Below are 12460 nucleotides of genomic sequence, written 5' to 3'. Positions count from 1 at the left end.
CATATTTCCCACAGATCACACAGACCTACAAAGAATTAGAAAACAAATCAAACATTGATAAACTTCCATATCTGTTAGGCGAAATACCACAATGTGCAATCACAGCAGCAAGATTTGTTGCCCGTTGCCATGAGAAAAGGGCAACCAGTGGAGCACAAGTAACATTGTAAATATCACCAATACTTATGTTTATTTTGTACTACAACTATTTGCACATTGCTAAAACACTGTACATAGCTGAAAATATAACACTTTACATTTCTAGATCTTCTTGAAACCTTTTTGAGTTTACTGTTAATTTCTAATAGTTTTTTGTTGATGTTGTTACTTCTGTTTATTTCACTTGCTTGGCAATGAAACATATGTTTCCCATGCCAATAAAGCCCCTTTGAATTTAATTGAAAAATTGAGAGAGAGAGCAAGAGAGCGAGAGCGCAAGAGAGAGAGAGCAAGAGCGCAAGAGAGAGAGAGCAAGAGAGCGAGAGACTAAGTCTCTAAGGACCGAATCCTGACATTAGAACCACACGCCTCCCATTGACATCAACCCATGATAACACTAAAGTCGGAGTTATGTGCGCGAATCTCATTCCTAATACAACTAAAGTAATGGGCATTTCCATAACAAATCACAACACCCCTATTGTTCAAATAGCTTACTAAGGTTACCAAAAACTGTTGTTGTACTTAAACTGATCAATAAAATGTAACTCTGAATGTTGATGCAGCATTAGTTTAACACCGGGTAATGTTTACAGATCTTTTGACAAGCTAGTGAGAATTGTGAAATTATGAAACACTCAGTATTAACATTGGGCATTAGTAATCATGCATCGTAAAGACCATTGAGATAAGGAAACTCGTCCCTGGTGGGTACTCACAAAGCCAGCATGATAGCTTGGTCCGGGGGGTCCTGGTGGCCCGGGTTGTCCCACTGGTCCCATTGGTCCAGGAAGGCCAGCCAATCCACCCTGTCCTGGCTGACCGGGGTTGCCAGTCAATCCCTGTGCGCCCTGTGGAATGGGATGATAGTCAAGATTAAAAAACAGTCATTATCATATTGATGAGCCATTGTTCCATTTGTTGGCTATATTACAGCATCTGAGTAGGTTTCCATTGTCATTGTCAGGCATCCATTATCAGCAATATGCAAAGAATAAGATCCAATCCACACACCACACTCTTTGAAAAAAAAAGGGTTCCAAAAGGGTTTTTCAGCTGTCCCTATAGGAGAACCCTTTTTGGTTCACGGTAGAACCCTTTTGGGTTCCATGTAGAACTCTCTGTGGAAAAGGTTCTACATAGAACCCAGAAGGGTTCTAACTGGAACCAAAAGGGTTCTACTTGGAACCAAACATAGTTATTCAAAGGGTTCTCCTATGGGAACAGCCAAACACATCCTTTTAGGTTCTAGATAGCACCTTATCTTCTAAGAGTGTACTAGTAGGACACACTTCACACAGGTATTAATCACATTGTAGGGCAATCTAAGCAACATTAGGAGAAACTGACCAACTGTAAATAAGGTAATTCGACAGTTGAAATAGTCGTCTAGCCTGAAACATGATTTAGAGATCATTAGGACTGTCCCCGACAACAAAAATCTTGGTCGACGAAAGTGTATTTTTCCATATATAGACATCCTATGTGTTTTAATCAAATCAACTATATGCACTGTGCTTGTTTGATGCTTTAAGAGACCCTTTTGATGAAATAATTAAGACACACAAATGACTAGAGCGAGTCCGACCACAATTGATTTGTGCCGGGCCGGGCTCAGACTTGCTGCGCTGTATATTTTATTTTCTTACAGCGAGTGACTGTGACTAGCACCCGTTGTCTCCCTCTCCTCCCTGCTGCAGCGACCACCACAGACCATCAACAGTGTTTATCGCGCTGTCCGTGTTGCTGAAGCTGCAACATAATTACAGCCATTTCTGCCTGAAAAGTTATGTTACCGAAATCCCTGATTTGTTTAGGAAAAACAGTCCCTATTCCCTCAACCCTTGCTCTCTTTACGTGACACGTACAGTGAGGGAAAAAAGTATTTGATCCCCTGCTGATTTTGTACGTTTGCCCAATGACAAAGAAATGATCAGTCTATAATTTTAATGGTAAGTTTATTTGAACAGTGAGAGACAGAATAACTACAAAAAAATCCAGAAAAACGCATGTCAAAAATGTTATAAATTGATTTGCATTTTAATGAGGGAAATAAGTATTTGACCCCCTCTCAATCAGAAAGATTTCTGGCTCCCAGGTGTCTTTTATACAGGTAACGAGCTGAGATTAGGAGCACACTCTTAAAGGGAGTGCTCCTAATCTCAGCTTGTTACCTGTATAAAAGACACCTGTCCACAGAAGCAATCAATCAGATTCCAAACTCTCCCCATGGCCAAGACCAAAGAGCTCTCCAAGGATGTCAGGGACAAGATTGTAGACCTACACAAGGCTAGAATCGGCCTGGGGCTCCATGCAAGATCTCACCTCGTGGAGTTGCAATGATCATGAGAACGGTGAGGAATCAGCCCAGAACTACACGGGAGGATCTTGTCAATGATCTCAAGGCAGCTGGGACCATACTCACCAAGAAAACAATTGGTAACACACTACGCCGTGAAGGACTGAAATCCTGCAGCGCCTGCAAGGTCCCCCCTGCTCAAGAAAGCACATATACATGCCCGTCTGAAGTTTGCCAATGAACATCTGAATGATTCAGAGGAGAACTGGGTGAAAGTGTTGTGGTCAGATGAGACCAAAATGGAGCTCTTTGGCATCAACTCAACTCGCCGTGTTTGGAGGAGGAGGAATGCTGCCTATGACCCCAAGAACACCATCCCCACCGTCAAACATGGAGGTGGAAACATTATGCTTTCTGGGCGTTTTTCTGCTAAGGGGACAGGACAACTTCACCGCATCAAAGGGACGATGGACGGAGCCATGTACCGTCAAATCTTGGGTGAGAACCTCCTTCCCTCAGCCAGGGCATTGAAAATGGGTCGTGGATGGGTATTCCAGCATGACAATGACCCAAAACACACAGCCACAAAGGAGTGGCTCAAGAAGAAGCACATTAAGGTCCTGGAGTGGCCTAGCCAGTCTCCAGACCTTAATCCCATAGAAAATCTGTGGAGGGAGCTGAAGGTTAGAGTTGCCAAACGTCAGCCTCGAAACCTTAATGACTTGGAGAAGATCTGTAAAGAGGAGTGGGACAAAATCCCTCCTGAGATGTGTGCAAACCTGGTGGCCAACTACAAGAAACGTCTGACCTCTGTGATTGCCAACAAGGGTTTTGCCACCAAGTACTAAGTAATGTTTTGCAGAGGGGTCAAATACTTATTCCCCTCATTCAAATGCAAAACTTACAAAATCAGCAGGGGATCAAATACTTTTTTCGCTCACTGTATGCATCGCATGCACATGACCAATAGGCCCTGACCTATAGCATATCATAATCACATCAATAAATTGGTTATAAATAACTCAGAACACCATAACACGAGACAGAAAAATGGACGCAGATGACGTGACAAACTCGAAACGGGGGAATGTTTGGTTGCTCAGGAGGTAAAGGGGAAGTCAGTTGTGGAAAATACTGGAGATCAAGAAAAATAAGGTAAGGAGCAAGCGCTGCGTGCATATTATGTGTGACAAACAGGTGATGTTAGATTACAATATAAATCTTTTGACCGTTTGGAACAATGTAAACAACACTAAATAAATTCTAAACATACCAGAGAGTCTGTTGTAACGTTTTTTTTGGAAAGCCTTTATTACAGCAAAGACTAAAAACAGTCGCATGTATTCGTGAATGCAACTGCTTACATAGGAACTGTTTATTTATTGTGTACGCTATTTAGCCTATTCAAGGGTTGCTTTGTTATTTTATTTTAAAACTAAAACGCTTGATTGCATTTCAAATCATGAATGACTTGATTGCTGTGTGATGACATGAACAAATGAATGATTGATTGATACAACAGCCTATATAAGTATTGAAATATAGGCCTAAGTAAGTTACAGTATTAAGACTAAACAGGATGCGCACTTAGACCTACAGCTCCATTGTGGTTAAATAATAATAATAATAATAATAATAATAATAATAATAATAATAATAATAATAATAATAATAACAACAAGAAGGAGATCAAGAAAAAGGAGTGTTAATATTATTATAAATATAATTTTTTGGACAATTTGGAACAGTGTAAACAACACAAAATGAATTATAAGTAATTCCAGAGAGGCTGTTCTAACAAAACAAAAAATTGTAAAGCCTTTATTACAGCATAGCAAAGACTAAAAGCAGCCGAAATTGTTTATCCAACATTTTGTGGTTGCATGAGGCTCGGTGCTCACGGAATCAGTAGGCTACACAAGCAGGATCGGTCTTATTTCTGTAGATACAGCACATTTGGAAAGTATTCAGACCCCTTCCCTGTATATACATTGTGTTACGTTACAGCCTTATTCTAAAATGTATAAAATATATTTTTTTCCTCATCAATCTACACACAATAGCCCATAATGACAAAGAGAAAACAAGTTTTTAGAAATGTGTGCAAATTTATTAAACATAAAAACAGAAATACCTTATTTACGTAAGTATTCAGACCCTGCAGAAATGTTTTGGTACCCTTCCCCAGATCTGTGTCTCAACACAATCCTGTCTTGGAGCTCTACGGACAATTCCTTCGACCTCATGGCTTGGTTTTTGCTCTGACATGCACTGTCAACTGTGGGACCTTATATAGACAGGTGTGTGCCTTTCCAAATCAATTTTAAAAAAGTCTGTAACGTAACAAAATGTGGAAAAAGGCAAGTGGTCCCGTGTAGCTCAGTTGGAAGAGCATGGCGTTTGCAACGCCAGGGTTGTGGGTTCGATTCCCACGTGGGGGCAAGTATGAAAATGTATGCACTCACTAACCGTAAGTCGCTCTGGATAAGAGCGTCTGCTAAAATGTAAATGTCTGAAACTTTCCATATGCAATGTATGGATGATTTATAAAGCCAGGCACATTTAACAGGCTACTGATTATAGACCTAATTAAGTTGGGGTTTCCTCTCTCCTTTACTTTTCTTAGACAATTAAGGCAAGGGCTGTTTTCTCGTCTCCTAACTCCGCTGCTGCCTCCGCCGCATTGTTCTCAACACCGATATGCTGGGTAACTTTGCTATTATGCACATAGCAACATGGTCTAGGAAAAGGCGCCTATTCAACAGCGCACTGATGTTTCAGAACCGCGGACAGCGACCACTATCCAACGCGGGAGAAGGCCCATTTGTTATAAAATAGTATGTTTTATTAGTGTTGCACCATTGTTCTTATGTGATATAACCACATACAATTTCAGTAGCACGTCTCAGAGTGATGGACTGTGCCATCCCCACGGCCTCCACAATGGATTAATCCACTCAGACAGGCGCGAATCAGACAGGTGTCTTGTACATCATGAAAATTATATATTTTCTGCTACTGCTCGACTAAAGAAATCTCGTTCGACCCACAGCCTATCGACCAAACAATCGACCAGTCGACTAAATTGGGTCAGCCCTACAGTTCATGCAGACATGCTAAATTGATTTGTTTTAGGCATTCCACATTCTTAACATATTTTTTAAACTACATTTAGTACAGCACATTAAAACAAAATCAAGGGTCGTCAACTCTGGTCTTGGAGAGCTACTGGCTGTGCAGGCATTTGGAACAAAAGCATGCGCACCCAGTAGTTCTCCAGGGAAGTGGGTGTAAGAGAAACCTGGGTCGTGTTCATTAGGGCATCCAACAGAAAACAATATAAAACCTTTTGCAAGTGAAGTTCAGGTAGCCCCTCCCTGTTTCAGTCTGTTTGGTGCCTAATGATCACAACCCTGCCTTAGAGACACAGAAAGTCCACTCTCCCATGCTGGGGACCTGGTACCTGCTGCATATTGGCAGGTGTAGGAGAGGAAGATGACGTAGAGTAAGAAGAGAACAGGTTGGAGAGATAGCTAGGAAGGTAGAAGGAGGAGGAGCTTTGCTGGAGGAAGAGAGGAATAGAGGGAACACTTAAGCCCTTGCAGAATACTGTATGTTTTCAAATCTGAATTCTGTGTTTTCAAAGGAGTTTTTGATAAAGTAAAGTAAAAGGCTCGGTACCCACCTTCGCGCCGACTGCTCCCGGAAGACCGAGTTCACCTGGATCACCCTGTAGAGGGGGAATGTAGAGGTGATCAACTTGAGTTAATTCAAATAAAAAAAAAAAAATGACATTTTATTTGCCACATGCGCCGAATACAACAGGTGTAGACATTACAGTGAAATGCTTACTTACAAGCCGTTAACCAACAATGAAAAGTAAAATAAAAAAAGCGTTAAGTAAAAAAATAAAAGCAAATAACTAAAAAGCAGCAGTAAAATAAAATAACAGTAGGGAGGCTATATACAGGGGGGTACCGGTACAGAGTCAATGTGCGGGGGCACCGGCTAGCCGAGGTAATATGTACATGTGGGTAGAGTAAAAGTGACTATGCATAAACAATGAACAGAGTAAGAGCAGCATAAAATAGGGGGATGGGGTGGGATGTGTGGGCAGTGCAAATAGTCCGGGTAGCCATGATTAGCTGTTCAGGAGTCTTATGGCTTGGGGGGTAGAAGCTGTTGAGAAGCCTTTTGGACCTAGACTTTGCGCTCCAAGTACCGCTTGGCGTGTGGTAGCAGAGAGAACAGTCTATGTCTAGGGTGGCTGGAGTCTTTGACAATTTTTAGGGCCTTCCTCTGACACTGCCTGGTATAGAGGTCCTGGATGGCAGGAAGTTGGGCCCCAGCGATGTACTTGGACGTACGCACTACCCTCTGTAGTGCCTTGCGGTCGGAGGCCGAGCAATTGCCATTCCAGGCGGTGAAGCAACCAGTCAGGATGCTCTCGATGGTGCAGCTGTAGAACTTTTTGAGGATCTGAGGACCCATGCCAAATCTTTTCAGTCTCCCTCTTCACGACTGACTTGGTGTGTTTGGACCAAAATAGTTTGTTGGTGATGTGGACACCAAGGAACTTGAAGCTCTCAACCTGTTCCACTACAGTCCCGTCGATGAGAATGGGGGCGTGTTCAGTCCTCTTTTTTTTTCCTATAGTCCACAATCATCTCCTTTGTCTTGATAACGATGAGGGAGAGGTTATTATCTTGGCACCACACGGCCAGGTCTCTGACCTCCTCCATATACAGTGGGGAAAAAAAGTATTTAGTCAGCCACCAATTGTGCAAGTTCTCCCCCTTAAAAAGATGAGAGAGGCCTGTAATTTTCATCATAGGTACACGTCAACTATGACAGACAAATTGAGAAATAAAAATCCTGAAAATCATATTGTAGGATTTTTAATGAATTTATTTGCAAATTGTGGTGGAAAATAAGTATTTGGTCACCTACATACAAGCAAGATTTCTGGCTCTCACAGACCTGTAACTTCTTCTTTAAGAGGCTCCTCTGTCCTCCACTCGTTACCTGTATTAATGGCACCTGTTTGAACTTGTTATCAGTATAAAAGACACCTGTCCACAACCTCAAACAGTCACACTCCAAACTCCACAATGGCCAAGACCAAAGAGCTGACAAAGGACACCAGAAACAAAATTGTAGACCTGCACCAGGCTGGGAAGACTGAATCTGCAATAGGTAAGCAGCTTGGTTTGAAGAAATCAACTGTGGGAGCAATTATTAGGAAATGGAAGACATACAAGACCACTGATAATCTCCCTCGATCTGGGGCTCCACGCAAGATCTCACCCCGTGGGGTCAAAATGATCACAAGAATGGTGAGCAAAAATCCCAGAACCACACGGGGGGACCTAGTGAATGACCTGCAGAGAGCTGGGACCAAAGTAACAAAGCCTACCATCAGTAACACACTACGCCGCCAGGGACTCAAATCCTGCAGTGCAGACGTGTCCCCCTGCTTAAGCCAGTACATGTCCAGGCCCGTCTGAAGTTTGCTAGAGTGCATTTGGATGATCCAGAAGAGGATTGGGAGAATGTCATATGTCATATGGTCAGATGAAACCAAAATATAAATTGTCGTGTTTGGAGGACAAAGAATGCTGAGTTGCATCCAAAGAACACCATACCTACTGTGAAGCATGGGGGTGGAAACATCATGCTTTGGGGCTGTTTTTCTGCAAAGGGACCAGGACGACTGATCCGTGTAAAGGAAAGAATGAATGGGGCCATGTATCGTGAGATTTTGAGTGAAAACCTCCTTCCATCAGCAAGGGCATTGAAGATGAAACGTGGCTGTGTCTTTCAGCATGACAATGATCCCAAACACACCGCCTGGGCAACGAAGGAGTGGCTTCGTAAGAAGCATTTCAAGGTCCTGGAGTGGCCTAGCCAGTCTCCAGATCTCAACACCATATAAAATCTTTGGAGGGAGTTGAAAGTCCGTGTTGCCCAGCGACAGCCCCAAAACATCACTGCTCTAGAGGAGATCTGCATGGAGGAATGGGCCAAAATACCAGCAACAGTGTGTGAAAACCTTGTGAAGACTTACAGAAAACGTTTGACCTGTGTCATTGCCAACAAAGGGTATATAACAAAGTATTGAGAAACTTTTGTTATTGACCAAATACTTATTTTCCACCATAATTTGCAAATAAATTCATTAAAAATCCTACAATGTGATTTTCTTGATTTTTTTTCATCATTTTGTCTGTCATAGTTGACGTGTACCTATGATGAAAATTACAGGCCTCTCTCATCTTTTTAAGTGGGAGAACTTGCACAATTGGTGGCTGACTAAATACTTTTTTCCCCACTGTAGGCTGTCTCATCGTTGTTGGTGACCAGGCCTACCACTGTTGTGTCGTCGGCAAACTTAATGATGGTGTTGGAGTCGTGCCTGGCCATGCAGTCATGCGTGAACAGGGAGAACAGGAGGGGACTGAGCACGCACCCCTGAGGGCCCCCCGTCTTGAGGATCAGCGTGGCAGATGTGTTGTTACCTACCCTTACCACCTGGGGGTGGCCCGTCAGGAAGTCCAGGATCCAGTTGCAGAGGGAGGTGTTTAGTCCCAGGGTCCTTAGCTTAGTGATGAGCTTTGAGGGCACTATGGTGTTGAACGCTGAACTGTAGTCAATGAATAGCATTCTCACGTAGGTGTTCCTCTTGTCCAGGTGGGAAAGGGCAGTGTGGAGTGCAATAGAGATTGCATCATATGTGGATCTGTTGGGGCAGTATGCAAATTGGAGTGGGTCTAGGATTTCTGGGATAATGGTGTTGATGTGAGCCATGACCAGCCTTTCAAAGCACTTCATGGCTACAGACGTGAGTGCTATGGGTCGGTAGTCATTTAGGCAGGTTATCTTAGTGTCCTTGGGCACAGGGACTATGGTGGTCTGCTTGAAACATGTTGGTATTACAGACTCAGTCAGGGACATGTTGAAAATATCAGTGAAGACACTTGCCAGTTGGTCAGCGCATGCTCGGAGTACACGTCCTGGTAATCCGTCTGGCCCTGCGGCCTTGAATGTTGACCTGCTTAAGTCTTACTCACATCGGCTACGGAGAGCGTGATCACATAGTCATCCAGAACAGCTGATGCTGTTGTGCATGCTTCAGTGTTGCTTGCCTCGAAGCGAGCATAGAAGTAATTCAGCTCGTCTGGTAGGCTTGTGTCTCTTGGCAGCTCGCGGCTGTGCTTCCCTTTGTAGTCTGTAATAGTTTTAAGTCCTGCCACATCCGACGAGCGTCAGAGCCGGTGTAGTATGATTCAATATTAGTCCTGTATTGACTCTTTGCCTGTTTCATGGTTCGTCGGAGGGCATAGCGGGATTTCTTATAAGCGTCCGGGTTAGAGTCCCGCTCCTTGAAAGCGGCAGCTCTACCCTTTAGCTCAGTGCGGATGTTGCCTGTAATTCACGGCTTCGGGTAAGTACGTACGGTCACTGTGGGGACGACATCATCGATGCACATATTGATGAAGCCAGTGACTGATGTGGTGTACTCCTCAATGCTATCGGAAGAATCCCGGAACATATTCCAGTCTGTTCTAGCAAAACAGTCCTGTAGCTTAGCATCTGCGCCATCTGACTACTTTTTTATTAACCGAGTCACTGGTGCTTCCTGCTTTAGTTTTTGCTTATACAGTGAGGGAAAAAAGTATTTGATCCCCTGCTGATTTTGTACGATTGCCCACTGACAAAGAAATGATCAGTCTATAATTTTAATGGTAGGTTTATTTGAACAGTGAGACAGAATAACTACAAAAAAATCCAGAAAAACGCATGTCAAAAATGTTATAAATTGATTTGCATTTCAATGAGGGAAATAAGTATTTGACCCCCCCTCAATCAGAAAGATTTCTCACTCCCAGGTGTCTTTTATACAGGTAACGAGCTGAGATTAGGAGCACACTCTTAAAGGGAGTGCTCCTAATCTCAGCTTGTTACCTGTATAAAAGACACCTGTCCACAGAAGCAATCAATCAGATTCCAAACTCTCCACCATGGCCAAGACCAAAGAGCTCTCCAAGGATGTCAGGGACAAGATTGTAGACCTACACAAGGCTGGAATGGGCTACAAGACCATCGCCAAGCAGCTTGGTGAGAAGGTGACAACATTTGGTGCGATTATTCGCAAATGGAAGAAACACAAAATAACTGTCAATCTCCCTCAGCCTGGGGCTCCATGCAAGATCTCACCTCGTGGAGTTGCAATGATCATGAGAACGGTGAGGAATCAGCCCAGAACTACACGGGAGGATCTTATCAATGATCTCAAGGCAGCTGGGACCATAGTCACCAAGAAAACAATTGGTAACACACTACGCCGTGAAGGACTGAAATCCTTCAGTGCCCGAAAGGTCCCCCTGCTCAAGAAAGCACATATACAGGGCTGTCTGAAGTTTGCCAATGAACATCTGAATGATTCAGAGGAGAACTGGGTGAAAGTGTTGTGGTCAGATGAGATCAAAATCGAGCTCTTTGGCATCAACTCAACTCGCCATGTTTGGAGGAGGAGGAATGCTGCCTATGACCCCAAGAACACCATCCCCACCGTCAAACATGGAGGTGGAAACATTATGCTTTGGGGGTGTTTTTCTGCTAAGGGGACAGGACAACTTCACCGCATCAAAGGGACGATGGACGGAGCCATGTACCGTCAAATCTTGGGTGAGAACCTCCTTCCCTCAGCCAGGGCATTGAAAATGGGTCGTGGATGGGAATTCCAGCATGACAATGACCCAAAACACACGGCCAAGGCAACAAAGGAGTGGCTCAAGAAGAAGCACATTAAGATCCTGGAGTGGCCAAGCCAGTCTCCAGACCTTAATCCCATAGAAAATCTGTGGAGGGAGCTGAAGGTTCGAGTTGCCAAACGTCAGCCTTGAAACCTTAATGACTTGAAGATCTGCAAAGAGGAGTGGGACAAAATCCCTCCTGAGATGTGTGCAAACCTGGTGGCCAACTACAAGAAACGTCTGACCTCTGTGATTGCCAACAAGGGTTTTACCACGAAGTACTAAGTCGTGTTTTGCAGAGGGGTCAAATACTTATTTCCCTCATTAAAATGCAAATCAATTTATAACATTTTTGACATGCGTTTTTCTGGATTTTTTTGTTGTTATTCTGTCTCTCACTGTTCAAATAAACCTACCATTAAAATTATAGACTGATCATGTCTTTGTCAGTGGGCAAATGTACAAAATCAGCAGGGGATCAAATACTTTTTTCCCTCACTGTAAGCAGGAATCAGGAGGATAGAGTTATGGTCAGATTTGCCAAATGGAGGGCGATGGAGAGCTTTGTATGCGTCTCTGTGTGTGGAGTAAAGGTGGTCTAGAGTTTTTTGTACATTTAACATGCTGGTTAGGTAGAACGGACTTATGTTTCCCTGCATTAAAGTCCCCGGCCGCTAGGAACGCTGCCTCTGGATGAGTTTACTTATTGCCTTATACAGCTCATTGAGTGCAATCTTAGTGCCAGCATCGGTTTGTGGTGGTAGATAGACAGCTACGAAAAATATAGATGAAAACTCTCTTGGTAAATAGTGTGGTCTACAGTTTATCATGAGATACTCTACCTCCGGCGATCCCATTCAAGTCCCATAGGTACTTCTCTTCAGAAAACAATCAATGATGCCATTTGGTAATGACACAAAAAGCCATGATGAAGAGATGGAAAGAGCTTGATCATTAGAATAATTTGTGTTTTTTCAGTCACCTTCTCTCCCCTGGCCCCTGCAACTCCTGTTCGACCATCAGTACCAGGTGGGCCGGGTAACCCCTAAAAAGCACAAGTTTAGGACTTAATATTATGTTTATTAACTTAATCATCATCATAATCATTCCACTTTGCACAGTGTATCAGCGGTGTGGTGAGTCAATTGATTATTAGTTACAGTATATTAATAAAAAATATTTGTAAAATATAGATCAATGCACATAGGTCACCTTCCCTCTGACATTATGATAAAGCACAGTACAT

General features: G+C 43.2%; 1 protein-coding gene across 1 annotated transcript in view; it reads right to left on the bottom strand.

Annotated features, from left to right (window-relative positions):
- The window catches only part of LOC311129313 (collagen alpha-1(XVIII) chain-like), a gene marked incomplete at its 5' end in the record, with an annotated part of 86029 nt that overhangs the window by 31380 nt on the left and 42189 nt on the right, over positions 1-12460 (bottom strand). Inside the window, 3 exons of the mRNA XM_084161593.1 lie at positions 879-1010; positions 6144-6188; positions 12197-12259. Of these exons, the coding sequence (XP_084017719.1) occupies positions 879-1010; positions 6144-6188; positions 12197-12259 (240 nt within the window). The remainder of the gene's footprint in view (positions 1-878; positions 1011-6143; positions 6189-12196; positions 12260-12460) is intronic.

The sequence above is a fragment of the Coregonus lavaretus genome, assembly GCF_964263955.1.
Source record: "Coregonus lavaretus genome assembly, chromosome: 5".
NCBI lineage: Eukaryota > Metazoa > Chordata > Actinopteri > Salmoniformes > Salmonidae > Coregonus > Coregonus lavaretus.
The sequence above is the reverse complement of the archived record's forward strand: the minus strand, read 5'-3'. Positions and strand labels throughout refer to the sequence as shown.